The sequence below is a fragment of the Struthio camelus genome, chromosome 17 (assembly GCF_040807025.1).
Source record: "Struthio camelus isolate bStrCam1 chromosome 17, bStrCam1.hap1, whole genome shotgun sequence".
Taxonomy (NCBI): Eukaryota; Metazoa; Chordata; class Aves; order Struthioniformes; family Struthionidae; genus Struthio; species Struthio camelus.
In genome coordinates this window covers 20,863,311-20,878,048 of record NC_090958.1, presented here as the reverse complement: position 1 = coordinate 20,878,048, position 14,738 = coordinate 20,863,311, and the positions used below count along the sequence as shown (strand labels likewise).

Genomic DNA, 14,738 nt, shown 5'->3' with positions numbered 1-14,738 from the left:
AATTAAAATCCCTAGCGGACAACGCAGCCAGTTATGTAAGGGAAGTTATAACTGCAGTGGATCATAAAAATTGAGGTAGTTATATAGTACTTCAGAATTTGAAACTGTTATTCTGTGCCCAGATGATAACACCTATCTGTCTTATTCTGAACAAGCTAGATAAAAATAACAAGCTCCTCTCCTGAAAGGAAGAGGAATTTAGTCCTAGTTCTTATGAAGTTCAGATTGCCTCAGTGGAGCCCTATTACCTTAAATCTGAGAAAAATTTCTGTGATTACTATCAAGAAATGTTATGTGGTGATTGATGTACTTATAAATGAATGCTAAATGGTATGGCCACCTGCAAGGAAGCCACAATTGCAAAATAGGTCTCCTGACCAGACAAGAGAAAAAAAATAATGTTTTGGTCCTAGAATTGCAGTGCAAACAAAATAGGTAGTTTAGAGACTAGGGGAGAACCATCCTTCAGTTCTAAATGTGGATGATTTCTAAAGAGAAGATACTTGTAACTTTTTTCTGGGTGCTTTATTCTACTCCTCTGATGGACTGACTTGTCCTTTGATCAGTTAGGCATATTGTACAAATGCCATGCGTGTTAGCTGTGCCAGAAATTTAAGTTGTGCTGTCTGACCTACCTGAGCTTATTTAAGTTGAATTGCACTGTAGAAGTTTATTTAGAACATGAAAATCTCTAGATTTGTCAGGGTTGTAGTAGGAAGCGAAGAAGCTGAGGACATAGCAGGGGTTTCCAAAAAGTTTTCGTAAATCTGTCTGGATAAAAACAACATCTGTTGCTGTTACGACTGACAGCTTTTGAAAGGGTGCTAGTTTGTTTGTTTGTTTGTGTTTTAAGACCATTTCTAAGGATCTTGGATCAGGATGATTGCTGACATCCTGAGCAGAATATCAGTGAAGTGCTTGCACTGGTTCTGTTGTTCTCCCTCTGAAATTCCCAGAACTGGCAGTATAAATTCTTCAATACTCTTGTTGATTTATGTTCACTAATTTTGTCAGGACCTTCTGAAAAACTTATGGGAGCTCTGTAGACTGTCAGCCCTGAATTTCCTTGAGTATTGTATGAAAGTTCAGCTGCTTTCAGAACATTTTTGACATGTTTGAACTACAGACTCCTTTTAGACCTCAGCTAAAGGGTATATTCTTTTTTACGAGTGGAATATTGCTCAGGTTAAAATGCTCCATACTCCTTATGCAGAGTGAGCCCTTGTGAAACACTGCATTGGATTTTCATGCCTAGAGTGACTCTGGAGCGTTGGTTCTTGCCTGTATAAAATCAAGTTTTCCACTCTTTTGGTAATTTCCAGGAACAAAAGCTGGAACAAACATGAGACAGCTGAAGTAAGAACAGCCTGAAAGTTCATTAGTTTCTCTGACTGTAACGGTAGGAGAAATTAGGTGATAGTTGTTAGGTCTGCCCACTGAGAAGAGTCTTGCGCAACATTATTGCATTAAATGGGCTTGAAGAGCAGGCAGAAATGTAGTTTCTTGGAATCAGCGAAGCTGTTCCCTCTGAAGCTACAGAGGAAAGCAGCAGGTGAAGGTAAATGGAGAAGGGAGGAATCTGATATTTCCTTTGGCTTTTTTCCTCTTCCTGCAATGAGGCAATTCTCCATGTAAACCAGCGTTTCTCTGGGTGGCCACCTGAGCAGCGGGGCGCTCACCAGCCTCACCTTTCCACCTTCTCTCTTGCTCCTGTCTTCCCCCAGAGTACTTCTGTGACCTTCCAGTGACTATTTGGTTTTCTCAGGGTTTCCTGATCGCTGTGTTTAAACATCCACTTGTGTGCAACAGCTGCTAAATACAAGCCCCTTCATATTCTGTCCTTGCAACTCCTTAGGTAACGGCAAACTGAGCACATCGTGAAGTTTATGGTCGCATACACACTTACAAAGATGTGAATTATCATTCTGCTTGGCATAAAGTAATATGTTCGGCTCAATTGTTGGAGTAGTTGTTCAAAGTAGGACAATTTTCTGCTAGTATTTGAGAATATATGAAGTTGCTGTTTCTAAACTTGACTGAAGTAGCAGAGAAATATGCTAGTGCATTTAAAGATGTACTGCATATGGAATGAATTTTCAAGGATGCAGAAATTTGCTTTTTATAGCGCTGTTTCTAATAAAAAAATAAAAAAGTCAAGCAACATATTAGCTTACATAAGCAAGTACTCTTAGTACTGCCTTAGTACTCTAAGGCAATTACATAGATAAAAGGAATGAAGTCTTTGGTTAGTTCTACTGCAGACAGGACAAGAAACTGCATTTATTGATGCAAAGGAGATTTGGAGTTGATATTAGGAAAAATACTTTAATTATGAAAATCAAGAAGCAGTGGAATGGAGTTGCCTGAGGAAAACATGGAGTCTCCTTCAATAGCTTTAGAAACAGTTTGGATAAAACACCTGTCAGAAAAATTTGGGTATAATCATAAGGAAAAGAAGCGATCCATGCTTTCTAATTTGAAAGTTTTTGTTGTTGTTTTTTTGTTTGTTTTTTGCTTTTATACTTAAAGAAGTCTATAGACCACTTTGATGCCTGAGACAGGATGTCAGTTTGCAGCTTACTTCCCTTTCCACCTAAAAATATGCCTCAGCTTGCTCTGGTAATGTATTTAAGCTGTGCAATTGTTGTGTTGTGGTAACAATATGTAATTTTCTTAACCTTTTTCTGTCTGGAGGACTAAATGTGGGAAATGCCAGTCTCAATTGTAATAGTCTCAAAGTACCTTGTATGTTTCCATATGTACATATTACCTGCAGCCAAATAAAATAACTGCACAATTCTGAACTGTTTTTTAATCAAAATTATACAAAGATGTTCTTGTGTTGAGGTTTTTGAGGGTCTTCGGGAGGAAATATGGTACACGTGACAGAAACAGTTACTAAATGCAGATGACTGAGTAAAATGAAGAATGTAGAAAGGTAAAGAGTAATCAGAATCAATGTAACTTCAAATGCTCTTCACTGACACTGATCTTTTTTCTTAGATCCTGCAGAGTCCCATGACTAATTGTTAAGAATATTTTTAGCACAAGCCTTTATGACATCCTTCACACATGAAAAGAGGTATTGTGCCTGTTAACCCACATTTTCACTCTTTAATCTTTCCATTTCTCCACCTGTTGTAAATCAGAATAAGAAAAAGTTAGGGAAAATCCAGTTCTCAGGCTTTCCTTTTTTTTCCTTTCAGCATTGGTAATCTTTTTCTGACCTTCCTTTGTTTGTGGCCCTGATATTAATTACTACTGAATTGCTACAGACTTGTGTTTATTGTTAGTGGGGGAATGAACCAGGTTTCAGGCTTTGCAGGTTTTGCAGAGGGAAAGCAGCAATCCCATCTGGGAAAAAGGAGCAAGCGGCATCAGGATCGCTCAGAGGCGTTCACCTCTGCGTGTGGTGTTTTAAGTCCTGGGGATTGCTCAGTTCCCAGCACTTCCTCATCGATCTCCTCTGCAAACGTACTGTTTCTCCTTTCTGATCTCTTGGATTTTGGCTTGAAGATTATTGGATGAGGTGGCTTCCTGATAGTCCTTCTAGTCTATTTCTTGTTTTAGTCTTAAAATGCTGTAATTTGTTCTTTAATCTTTCCCTGCCTAACAGGGAATGTCTCCAGCAAAATATAGTGTTTTGGGGGGGGGGGGGGTGTGTGCATAAAACTCTGCTTTTAAGAGTCCTTGTTAATGAAGCCGGCTTGCTCATCCGTTCATCTAGAGCATAAACTTCTTGATTTCAATGGTGATTTATATTAATAATGATGATGATTTGAGCCTCAGTGAAAACGAGCAAGATTCTGATGCTTCATTTTTGTCCCATTCGGAGCAGCACCTCGTACTGAAACCAAAACCAATCCAAAAACTAAGCCCCACCTTTCTGCTTATACCTGCAGCATTATGAATTTGAGAGTGTTCCCACTCTAGCAGCCCCCCGCATTCAGCGTGCTGGCTAAATGCAGCTGATGTTATAGTGTGGGAGGTCATTCATCCACGATGTATATACTGTTATGCTGTAACGTTGTGTGAATGTCACCTGCTGGAGTTCCAGCAGGTAAACCCGCACTTCTTGCAACTAGCCGGAAGCAAGTGTCGTGGCTCCCGGTGATGCTGGCCTTTGAAGGGGGAGGGCTGGTTAATTGTTTGTTCTGTGACTTTTTGTTCAGCAACGAGTTGAAACCGTCGGCGTGTACGTGACACTTCCCTGCAATTGCAGGATTTGTCTGTTCGCTTGTTATTAGTGAGTTTTGGCACTGAATGATGACTTTTAAAATGTCCTTTAAAAAAAAAAAAAGGAAAAAAGCTACTTTTTGAATTATAAATGCACAAGGCAACTTGTGGAACTGAGGCCTACTATAGCTCACTTTAAATCTTTAGAGGTCTACAAATAAAAGGCCCCAAACTGTGTAGTTCAAAACTGTTTTTCCTTGTCTATTTGTATTGCCTGACTTTGGCAAACCAGGGAGCGGTCTGCAGCGATGACTCCTCTGTTGCTGACGTAGGCTTTGTGCCCCGCTAGTTTGTGCGAGTATTCCCTATTCCACGCACTCCTCCTCCTCTTTCCGTTCGTGAGTAATCTGTAGCTGGCACCTGGCTTTATGTAGAGGTTTGTGAGCAGATGTAGGAGAGTAAGCTCTTGGTTTTAAAGAGATTTATACGTTTGTCTGTGCACACACGCGCTTCTTCGTGACCTCTTTATCAAACTGTGACTATACCAGCGTCATCTTCACCTTCACGCCTGCCACCTTTTCAGATAAACTTCCTTACCCTCGAAATATGCTTGATGTTGTAGAATCAGAGTATGGCTGAGGGGGAAAAAAGGTGTGAATATGCGGAGTGCAGCATATTAAAAGACGTATTACAGCTCATCGTATGCCTGAAGAAGGCATGTGTTTTCTAGAAAACATCCTGCACGGGAAATAACATGTTTTCTAAGGGTCTTTCTTGTTGCTGCTGTACCAAAAAAAAGTCAATAAATAATTAAAAAAAAATCTAATTCCCACTTCAGAATTTGCTGCAGTAATGCTGATGGCTTTAATTTCTACTGTACAGTTTTTAATATTTTGACAATTTTAATAATATTTTTGAGCGGCATTTCTTAATGTTAGCATCTTTTTTTTCCCCCACAGATTTCTTTTTTTGGATCAAAATCTTTTGGAAAAAGAAGTCCTGACAGCTCCATGTTGAGCAAAGCTGAATTTGTCGAGAAAGTTCGCCAGAGCAACCAGGCTTGCCATGATGGCGACTTTCACACAGCGATCACGTTGTACAACGAGGCTTTGGGAGTCGACCCTCAGAACTGCATTCTCTACAGTAACCGTTCAGCAGCCTACATGAAAATCCATCAGTATGACAAGGCACTGGATGATGCAATCAAAGCACGACTTCTAAATCCCAAATGGCCAAAGGTAAGAAAGTTTCTCTTCTGGGGAAGCAGTTACTCCTTCACGATTATTCTTTACGTTACTAACATGTAATGTAGATGAGTATGAATATTTCTGTACTAATGGCTCTCTTTGCTAAAACCTCTAGATAGTAAATATCTTTTGTGTTTAAAAGTTATATTAAGCTGTTTTCTGAATAAACAACTTTTTTTTTTTTCCTGATGCCCGTGAAGATACTGATCTTAACCATTTTGAAACAGCATCACTTTTGGGATGTGAAGACCAGATAACTGTTTTAATACTGAAAGTAGTAAGTGTTCAGGAGCATCCAGGAATATTTTATTCTAAAATTTCTTAAGAGGTAGCACAGAGATTCTTACTAATAATGGAGCAATAAGACCTCTCAAAATAGTGTTTAAAGAGTTGTTATGCGTAGCATATTTTGAGGAGATGTTTTAAAAAATTCTGTGCATCTCAACATTCTTAATAAGAGTTAACTGCACGAGGAATCATTTTGGAAAGCGTAAATGGTGTTGATTACCTCTTTCTTCTAGTATTGGTTCCCACTAGCTACTGTTGATTGCTTCTGTAGCTCTGGCTCACTCTTGGCTAGCCCAGGGCCAGGCATTTACCTGCTAATCAATTTTAGCAGCGTCTGCTCCAGATTGCATTTCTCCTGTCAGTCCCTTGCACAGTCTTACTACTAGTCTCTTTAACTAAAGATGCAATTTAAGATGAGATTCATCACTCAGGTTCCTCTGCTCAGAAACTGTGGCAAGTAACAAGCACAACACTCCGTACTGGTGATCAAAAAGTGCAGTGTGTTCAACTGCTCGTCAGCTGGAGTCCAAAAATTTTATCTCTTTTGTAAGACCAGAAAAGTGGTTTAGAAAAAATTTTAGTGAAAGTGTTTTCTAGAGCTCTGCACGCTCTAATCTCAAAACAAAGACCATCATAGTAAGCCATAGAAGAGCCTTCCCTTTTGTGAATTATGTTTTTTGGAGTGGCCATCTTGAATTGCAGCACTTCATTTTGTGTTTTTCTTTCAGATTTTATTTACGCACTGAACCGTTGCACTTTCTTTTTCTTTTTGCTTTTATACTGCTGCTTTATCTTTCAGCCTTTGTTAATGAAAGCAAGGGTTTTCATATATTCTCCCTATTATTTGTACCCAGCCTCTCTGCAGTTTATAGGTTGTATCATAATCCATGTTAGCAAGGAATTCCTGCTTCATCAGGGTAGTTATTTACAGGCTTATAAATTTCTTCCGCCACTGACTTCTGTATTCTGTTATTGAATGTGATAACAGATTTTGCATGTATTTTTATCAAGGACTGTGTTAAAATAAATAAAATTGCATTACCTGAATCAAACTCCAGATTTCCTGGTCAGTTGTGCAAATGCAGGTAGTCAAAGAATATAAATGCAAGGGTGGTTTTGCTTAGCTTTGTATCCTCTTTCTAAGAAATCTGGTAATGATTTACTGTAGAGCTGACTTAGAAGAGCAGCTATGGAAAGACTTCATAAAAGAGTACTTTCAAAATGCCAGTCACAGATGGAGGTATAGCAAGGCTTTTGAAATGGATCATTGGACTAGATTTGTGGATCAAAATGCCAAATAAGACGGAATAGGAGATTTAGTCGCTTAAATAATAGCTGTGTTAAATGAAGACATTGTTATCAGTCTGTTAAAATTAAAAAGGGAATATGTACTGATGCAGTGTTAAAGTGGAATAGTTTAAATTTACTTTTGATAATGTAAAATATGAGACTTCTATTTCAAAGGGACTCCATTATTGAGTTAAAAACTTGAAATATCTCTGTTTTGATTCCAATTCTGCTATTAAGCATCCACCTGAGCTTGAGCAAACTTTGTTCCTCTCTTTATTCTTTTTTTATACAAAGAGGTGAGGAGTCTGTTTTTATAAAGCATTTTGGGCCTTACTGGTGAAAAAGCAGTGGAAGATCTGGATGATGTTATTATGATGACATAGCTTATGTTTTTGCTTTATTGGATCAATGTGTAAAGGATATCTTGCGCCATGATGCAAAATGCTTATATCCATGGAAAGCTGCTGTCAGTAAGAAATAAAACAATTGAAGTAGCTTTTGCAGACTTTCTTTCCTGTATAAAGCTCATCCTCAATCTCTTTTTTGTTCCTTCCTTTTATCTTTTCACAGGGGTATTGTCAGTTTGTCGCATTTTCAAGGCTTCACACGGTCTCTTCTCCCATACCATTAGGCTAGCATCTGGAACGTTATTTTCTGTTTTTTAATTTTAATGATCCCGTGTTTTGTCATTATTCTAGATTTGCTCCTGCAGCGTATACTTCTTTTTTTTAATCAGTGCGAACCAATAAAAAAGAGGTTTTGTTTTTTCCTTGAATGCATATGGCATACCAGTTGGTATTATGCTTTTATTAAAAAAAAAAAACCCTAATTGACATGAGAAACAGAGCCAAAATTTAGCTGCATTAGGACATGCCTATCTATATGTTCCTAAATGTTACTCTTGTGAGAGAATTTGTAGATGAATCAGAGCAGCTGTCTCTCAGGAGAAATACTGTATGTCTACAATAGCTATTCAAGAAAAACTTGGGTTTTTTTGTTTTTGTCAAAAACTTCTGAGTTTTAAAAAATGTTAGAAAATGTCCAATGTTAAAGCGTGCCTTTCTGGTACCTATTTAACCTGAAGTGAAAAACTCGTTGTTTATAATAGCAGCAGTAATTACAAGCTTGTGCCGTAAAATATCCCAGTCCATGCCCATTCGGAAGCAGTTTATCCCAGATGACTTGTGTGTTGATTACACCACTTCTTCCTTCTCTTCCCGCCCAAGGTTGGCTGACTGTATCTGTTCACCCCTTTTCACAGCAATCAGCCAAGCGATGTTCCCCAGTTCCACTGCCAGCTCACCTTAAAACTCGGTCTGCCCCTCGTTACACAGCTGTAAGAGGGATCCGCCTGTCACTGGCTGAGCATCTGAACGTGAGCACTCCTGCACGCGAGCCCCCAGGTGACCTTCTGGCTACCAGTTCAAGACTTTGAAGCCAAACTTTTAGCAAAATGGAGGAATAAATCATATGAATAACAAGAGTATTTAGACATTGATTATTGATAGGTTTAAGCTAATATGTTTTGAAAGGGATATAAAATTGCATACATGAGAGAAGAAGCTGTTTTCTCTAGCTGCCAGAGACCACGATGAGATTTGACATAAATTGGCAGATCATCCCACATTGTTTTACTGAAGAGATGGGGTCTTAGTCATGTCCTCTGTGAAAACAGAGGTATTTCAAGTCTGAGCTGCGGTTACAGGTTTTTTTCTATGTTTTTTCAAGCTTTGGAACATGAAATAGAATTTCAGTTTCACTTGAGTCAAAGGTGCAGTAGTGGCATAAACATAAAATGAACTTCCTTTCAAGGCTCTTTCATTAGTTGGACTGATGCTCAACAAAGCGATTGTTGAACAGGAAATGGTTTTTAGGGGTCAGAGTCTGAACGTACTGTCTGCCATCCTCTAAACAGTCCTGGCAGAAGTCTCATAAAAGTGGCTTGGCAAGGTGTGTGTCTTGGCTGTTAAACAGGAGCCATCATGCTACTGCAGCAATTGAGATAATGAAAACCCACTGCTGAATGAATTATTTTTTAATGTTCTGTGTGTTGTTTCCATCTGGACTTGTGATTTTCACACGCTTCTGCATATTACTCTCCTTTTACTTTGAATTGTTGTTTCCATTAGAAATCATCTAAAATTACCTAGGATTCAGAAGAAAGTGGAAAATTTTGCCAAGCGCTGTTTGCCATTAATTTGGCCTCTGGACAGTGAGCGTGAATGTTGGCGTAAGACGTATCTGTATCTGTAAGTTTGAGGCCAGAAGCTGCCCCTGCATCCTCATGCCGTCTCCTGGATCGCTCTCAGTCTGGCTGAGAAGTAGCAGTTGCTTAACCTGACCGTGTGAGTCCCAGCCGAGGAGTCCTCTGCCGCGTTACGGCTTTCAAGCCTTTGGCACTTTCTGTCCTGTTTCCTCCACTGTGGATTTGTTCATTTTTCTCCACGTGCCCTTTCCTGTTCTGACTAAGTGTCCATTTTTTTCCCAGCTCATTGTTTTAGCCTGATTCTCCAAATAATCTTATTTATTAGAAAATCTGCTTTTTTCACTTGGACACTTAAATAATGCTTTAATTCTTTCATATATCTATGACTAGGGAGGGCATATTAGAGGTGTGAAAGTTAATTCAGGCATCTGTCTTGGGACAGAACTGGAACTTAATTTATCTTTTTTCTAGGTTTTTAGGGGAATTTTTTAATTCTGGGTGATGTCAGAAAGCTTAGATTTTTTTATTCGTGAAAACCTAGTGATAATTTTCTTGTCAGCAGAATGCTTTGCAAGAGAACAATGTTATCATTGCACAAATACAACAGCGAGATCAGTTCAGTGATAAAAAGCTAGGTGAACAGTTTTAAGTCTACTGTTGTAAATTAATTCTGTTTCCACTTCTGCAATTTCAACTAATTGACAATATCAATTAAAAATAGTAGAATGAATGGAACTGAAACACTCAATTCTGTTGCTGATGTTGTCCTGTTTAATAATAATTCATGTTAATTCTGTTTCCATAAAATATTAGCAAGAGCAAAGAAAAGGACTGGTATCTAGAAAGCTCAAATGAACTTCATTTTAAAAGTGTAAGCCTATTAATGTTGAAAGTCAAGCCTGTTAGCCGAGCTCTACTAGCTTTTGAAACAACCGTTAACTGAAACGGGTTGTGATTCTGGCCGCTTCCAGCGCACCAGCTGTTAGCAACTGTTCTAGCCCTATTAACATAGGTCAGTGCATAAGGTAAACACTAATTATCTCCAATTATTTTACCACTGTAAGACAGCTATTTATCTGTGTGCAGTTGATGATGACTTCTGCATCTCTCTAGACTGAGCTGTATTTTACACATTTCTTTAGTGTTTTCCTGGAACGGGGACCGAAAACGGCAGTGCAGCAGGGGATGTTGGTGTTTGCAGGAGCTGGAGCTCTTGGGTTGCTCTCCTTCCTCCATGGAGAAAGCACAGGGGAGCCTTTATTTCTTCTTTATTTAGTTGTAGGATGGAAATACAGACGAGTTTTCCGATTGCCCCGTCTGACTGACAGTTGCTTTCCAGATCAGAGGCAAAGTCAGACTCTCTCCTGGCTACCAGTCATTTTTTGCCCCTCTTATTTTACCCGTCCTGACAAGTAAACGGTTCCTGTTTTCTTTCCTTTCTTATGAAGAATTTCCCTCTCCTCCTGTCCTCCAGGACTGCTTTGTGAAGTGTCGGTCCTCTGCCCTGTGGGGACGATGGGAACGCTAGGTAGGAACAGCGCTCGTCCTCAGCGGTTTCTGATCGCTGGGAGCAGCGCTTACCCAAAGCACCCAAAGTGCTTTGGAAACCGCAGCAGAGCCAGGAAATCCTGGAAAGGAGGCAGCTTAATTCTCAGTGATATGTTTTCCTCATCTAAACATTTACAGTTTCTAAAATGTGTGTTTGTTTTTGTGTGTTTGTTTTTATGTTGTTTTTATGTTTTTATGAAAATTATAATTGTAGTTAGAACAGGGAAAGGTATATTTTTGGTATATTTAAGTCTGAATTTTTTTGATCACAGAACATTCAGGTTGGATTTGATAACTGTTATCAGAAAATATAAAGCAGTGCTTATTATCTTATTGCTGGTCTAGATGGCTGATTGTTAGTCAAGTACAGCGTTCGGTTTGCAATGCTATCCCTGCAGTTTATGTGGATTTTTTTTTTTGTGCAGCTTCTCACTGAGACTGCAGGAGGGCACTGTCTAAAGTTGCGATATCAAGAGCTGCTTTGTAATTAGTTTAAAAAGCTATTTGATTTTTATTGACAGAACGTAACTGGACAATTTTGAGTTTGCTTTCAATGTGCGAGCCATTTTATTCATTAGCCAGAAGATGGAGCTTAACAGGTATAGCAGGTGTTTTGTTTAAAAGACCTGCTTTAAATACAGAGCCTAGTTTCTTTATAGTTGGGGAATACCAAAATGGATCGTCTTCAAATCCAGGCTTTCTGAGAATTAAGGTAGTTGATGTAAATTTCCTTATTTCTCTTCCTCTTTCTTTATCTCAGGTATGCAGTTTGTCAGTTCTTAAATTCTCACCTGCTGTTGCCAACATCTAAAACGTTAGTGGGGAATATCACGCCTGACATCTTACATCTGTTTGAAATAGGTTTATTTTCACTCTGTAGTCAGGCCAGTAAAATAAACTGATCCTTACTTCAGAGGGCAGCAAACAAAATAAAGCGTGTGAAATACAGCTGTGAAATGATACAGTGCAGAAAAAGGGAAGGAGGTCCCTCTTGCTTTCTAGCACAATTGATTATCGCTCTAAACTTTCGCGGACCCTTTGTTTTCAGTTAGGGTCTTGAGTAAATTTAAGTTCTGATGCCTTTCTCCCCAGTTCCCCCGTGATATTTTTTGCGAGATCGTAACTGTGAGCGCTGCTTCCGAATCCTGCAGAGCCTGAGCGATGGTCTGCATTTATATATATACCTACTGCATCTGTAAACCAAACATGAGCAATGAGAAAAGTGATTACAGTAAGAAACGCTCTGATCTGTTACAGATCGGAATAATTCACTGTGGATCTTGTGTTATGTGACTGTAGCCTGTTTATCGCAGCAACACATAAAACCAACGTTTGCAGCGTCTGTTTGAGAGGGTGGGCTTGTAACTCCTGCTATTTAACAAATATTTTGTGTAAATATCACTGAGAAATGCAAAGATATCAGAATATTTCGGGAATTAAGCTGTGTTTTGGGAATTCCTAAAGTCAGATCAGATCAGGCTCATTTTCTTCTTTTGATTTCCTGCCAAACAGTTTCCTTTGTTTTACTGTTGATCTAACTCTAGAAAGTTTCCATTGAATTTCTTTTCTCAGCTGCGCACCCTGAGTAACCTAGGCATTGTAAAGGAAAACGGTGGGATATATATTTTGACTCTGACATCTGAATAGTCTCTTTTCAGTTGTTGCTGATGTTTGGGATATGGGGCTTTTTAATCCTAAAATTATATAAAAATGTGCCGTGGCTTAAACAGTTTAGATTTGAATGTAATTCTATGCTAAAATGTAGATTTCACTGACGGTTGTAGATGTATACCGCGTTTGGGTATCGAATATAGATAAGGAACTGTTCTCCGTCCTGGGATAGGTAACATAACTGTATGAAAATTGTACCCCTAATAAGGTAACAAAAGCACTTACATAAGGTGCATTTTTTACTAATCCCAAGTAAAACCATTCCACTACACGTTTCATGTTGTAGTGTTAACTTTGCAGAATCTGTTAAGACTGATGGCGTACTTCAGTTTAGTTAGGCACCGAGCAAACTATTTTTGGGTTGTTGACCATTAGTTTCTAGGGGATGCTATAGACAAACTAGTATATTAAAAAGTAAAACAGAGTAATTTTGGTATTTGTGAGGTAATTTTTATTTCGATTCTGCAAAACACTTCTTTAAAACTATTTATTCTTATTTGCAAAACTGTTCCAAATGTAAAGCAGCTGTAAATGGAAGCATTTAATTTTCCTGATCCCTAGGTTCTGGGCAACCCTAGGTTTCACTGGCTGCGTGGACTTCCTTTCAAACTTCACTGAAGTGTAATTCCACGGTCTGATTACAGATCTCTGAATGCCGTCAGTGTTCTTGTCACTGATATCTTTTAATAGATGGGCGGGAGAAACTTGTCAAAGCGTGCCGGGAGAACGGCGAGTTCCTCCAGGGGAAGAAGTGCAGAGTGAAGAACTGGGGGTAGACAATGGCAGGTGTCGGAGATACTGGCTGCTCCAGCATGAGGAGGTTCTGCCTTCTGAACTGGACCAGATAAGACTTAAGGAATAGCTAAAAGTATATTAATACACCCTGTCTTCGATCATTAGTTCTGGTTAGCTCTTTGTCTTCTCTTACAGGAAGAAGTAGAATTGTAGAATTAGCTAGCATTTTGGAGTTATTTCACATTTGGCTCCTGTGCCACTGGCATAGGGAACGTACGCTTGCAGTTTTCATATTTGTTGTCAGACAAATTAAACTGAAGTCAATGGGAAGTCTCGTTAAATATGGCTTGCGGATCTTGGCCTTTGATAACATCTTGTGGTAGTGAAATCTTCAGAAATATAACAGACTGAATGCATCTATAAAAATATATGAAGCATGGCTTGAGTGATCCAACATGCCTCTTGGACAGTATCATACTGTTTAGACGAGTGCAGTTTTGTACATTTTATATATGATGAAGAAATTTGGAGCGCATATGAAGATAACACTTAAAGTGTTTTTTTCTTCAGCGTTTGAAGAAAAGCTTGAATGAGAAATTTCTCTGTGCTATCCAAAGGAGGAGAATTCCATATGGTAAAAAGACGTCATCAGAGATCTGTGTTCTAGCTTGTGCATGGACATAGGTTTTGGAAATCTGCTCTTTAGTTCAGTAAAACTCTCAAAGTCTGGGTCTACCCCTGACAATTGCTTCAGACCCAGCAACTGTTTGGGTATATTTCGGTAGCGTTCAGTGGACTGAACTTGACTTTTCTCAGTGTTGCTCAGTGACAGGACGAGAGGCAGTGGGCACAAACTGAAACACAGGAAATTCTACTTCCCCTTGAGAAAACACTTCTTCACTTTGAGGGTGGTTGAACGCTGGAACAGGTTCCCAGAGAGCATCTCCATGCTTTGGGGATATTGCAAACCTGACTGGACGCAGCGCTGGGCAGCCTGCTCTAGGTGACCCTGCTTGAGGAGATGGGCTGGGCCAGATGATCCCCAGAGGTTCCTTCCACCCCAACGATTCTGTGACTGCGTTAGTACAAGTATGCAAAGTACTCCAAAGTGTACATATGTAACCTGTTCATTGGATTTGCTCTGCTAGACTCAGCTGCACAAAGTGCTGTTTATAATATCTGTGGCCTGTCTTTATCTGAAAGATGCAGTTCTGTGGAGCGTGTTCAGTTGCATTTCTCAGATATTTTTACTTGAATCTTTATAATAGAAATAGATATATTAAATACTAAACTTTTTGTTTGGTAGAGCAAAAATATTTTGATGTTTATGTCTTCATATTTAAAAAAAAAAAAAAAATCCTGTGAAGGAATTTTTCATTAAAACCCCCCAAATCCTTTTTTCCCTTGCTGCTGTTTCTAATAACCCCTGTGGGAGGCTGGTTCCAATCTTCACATTCTCTGAGATTTTATGAAGCGTTTTCTGAGTTCTGAGTTTCGTTGGGGGATGGGGAATGACAACGTTTTAGAGAACAAACTTTTTAGTATTACAGAATCACAGAATTGCTGAGGTTAGAATG

The 14,738-nt window shown here is 39.0% G+C and overlaps 1 protein-coding gene across 2 annotated transcripts in view; it reads left to right on the top strand.

Moving 5' to 3' along the window:
- Positions 1 to 14,738, top strand: part of TTC28 (tetratricopeptide repeat domain 28) — a 230,261-nt gene that overhangs the window by 9,874 nt on the left and 205,649 nt on the right. For both annotated transcript variants that reach the window (XM_068911355.1, XM_068911354.1), the window contains exon 2: positions 5,136 to 5,414. In XM_068911355.1, coding sequence (XP_068767456.1) covers positions 5,187 to 5,414 — 228 coding nt within the window. In that variant the 5' untranslated portion in view covers positions 5,136 to 5,186. The remainder of the gene's footprint in view (positions 1 to 5,135; positions 5,415 to 14,738) is intronic.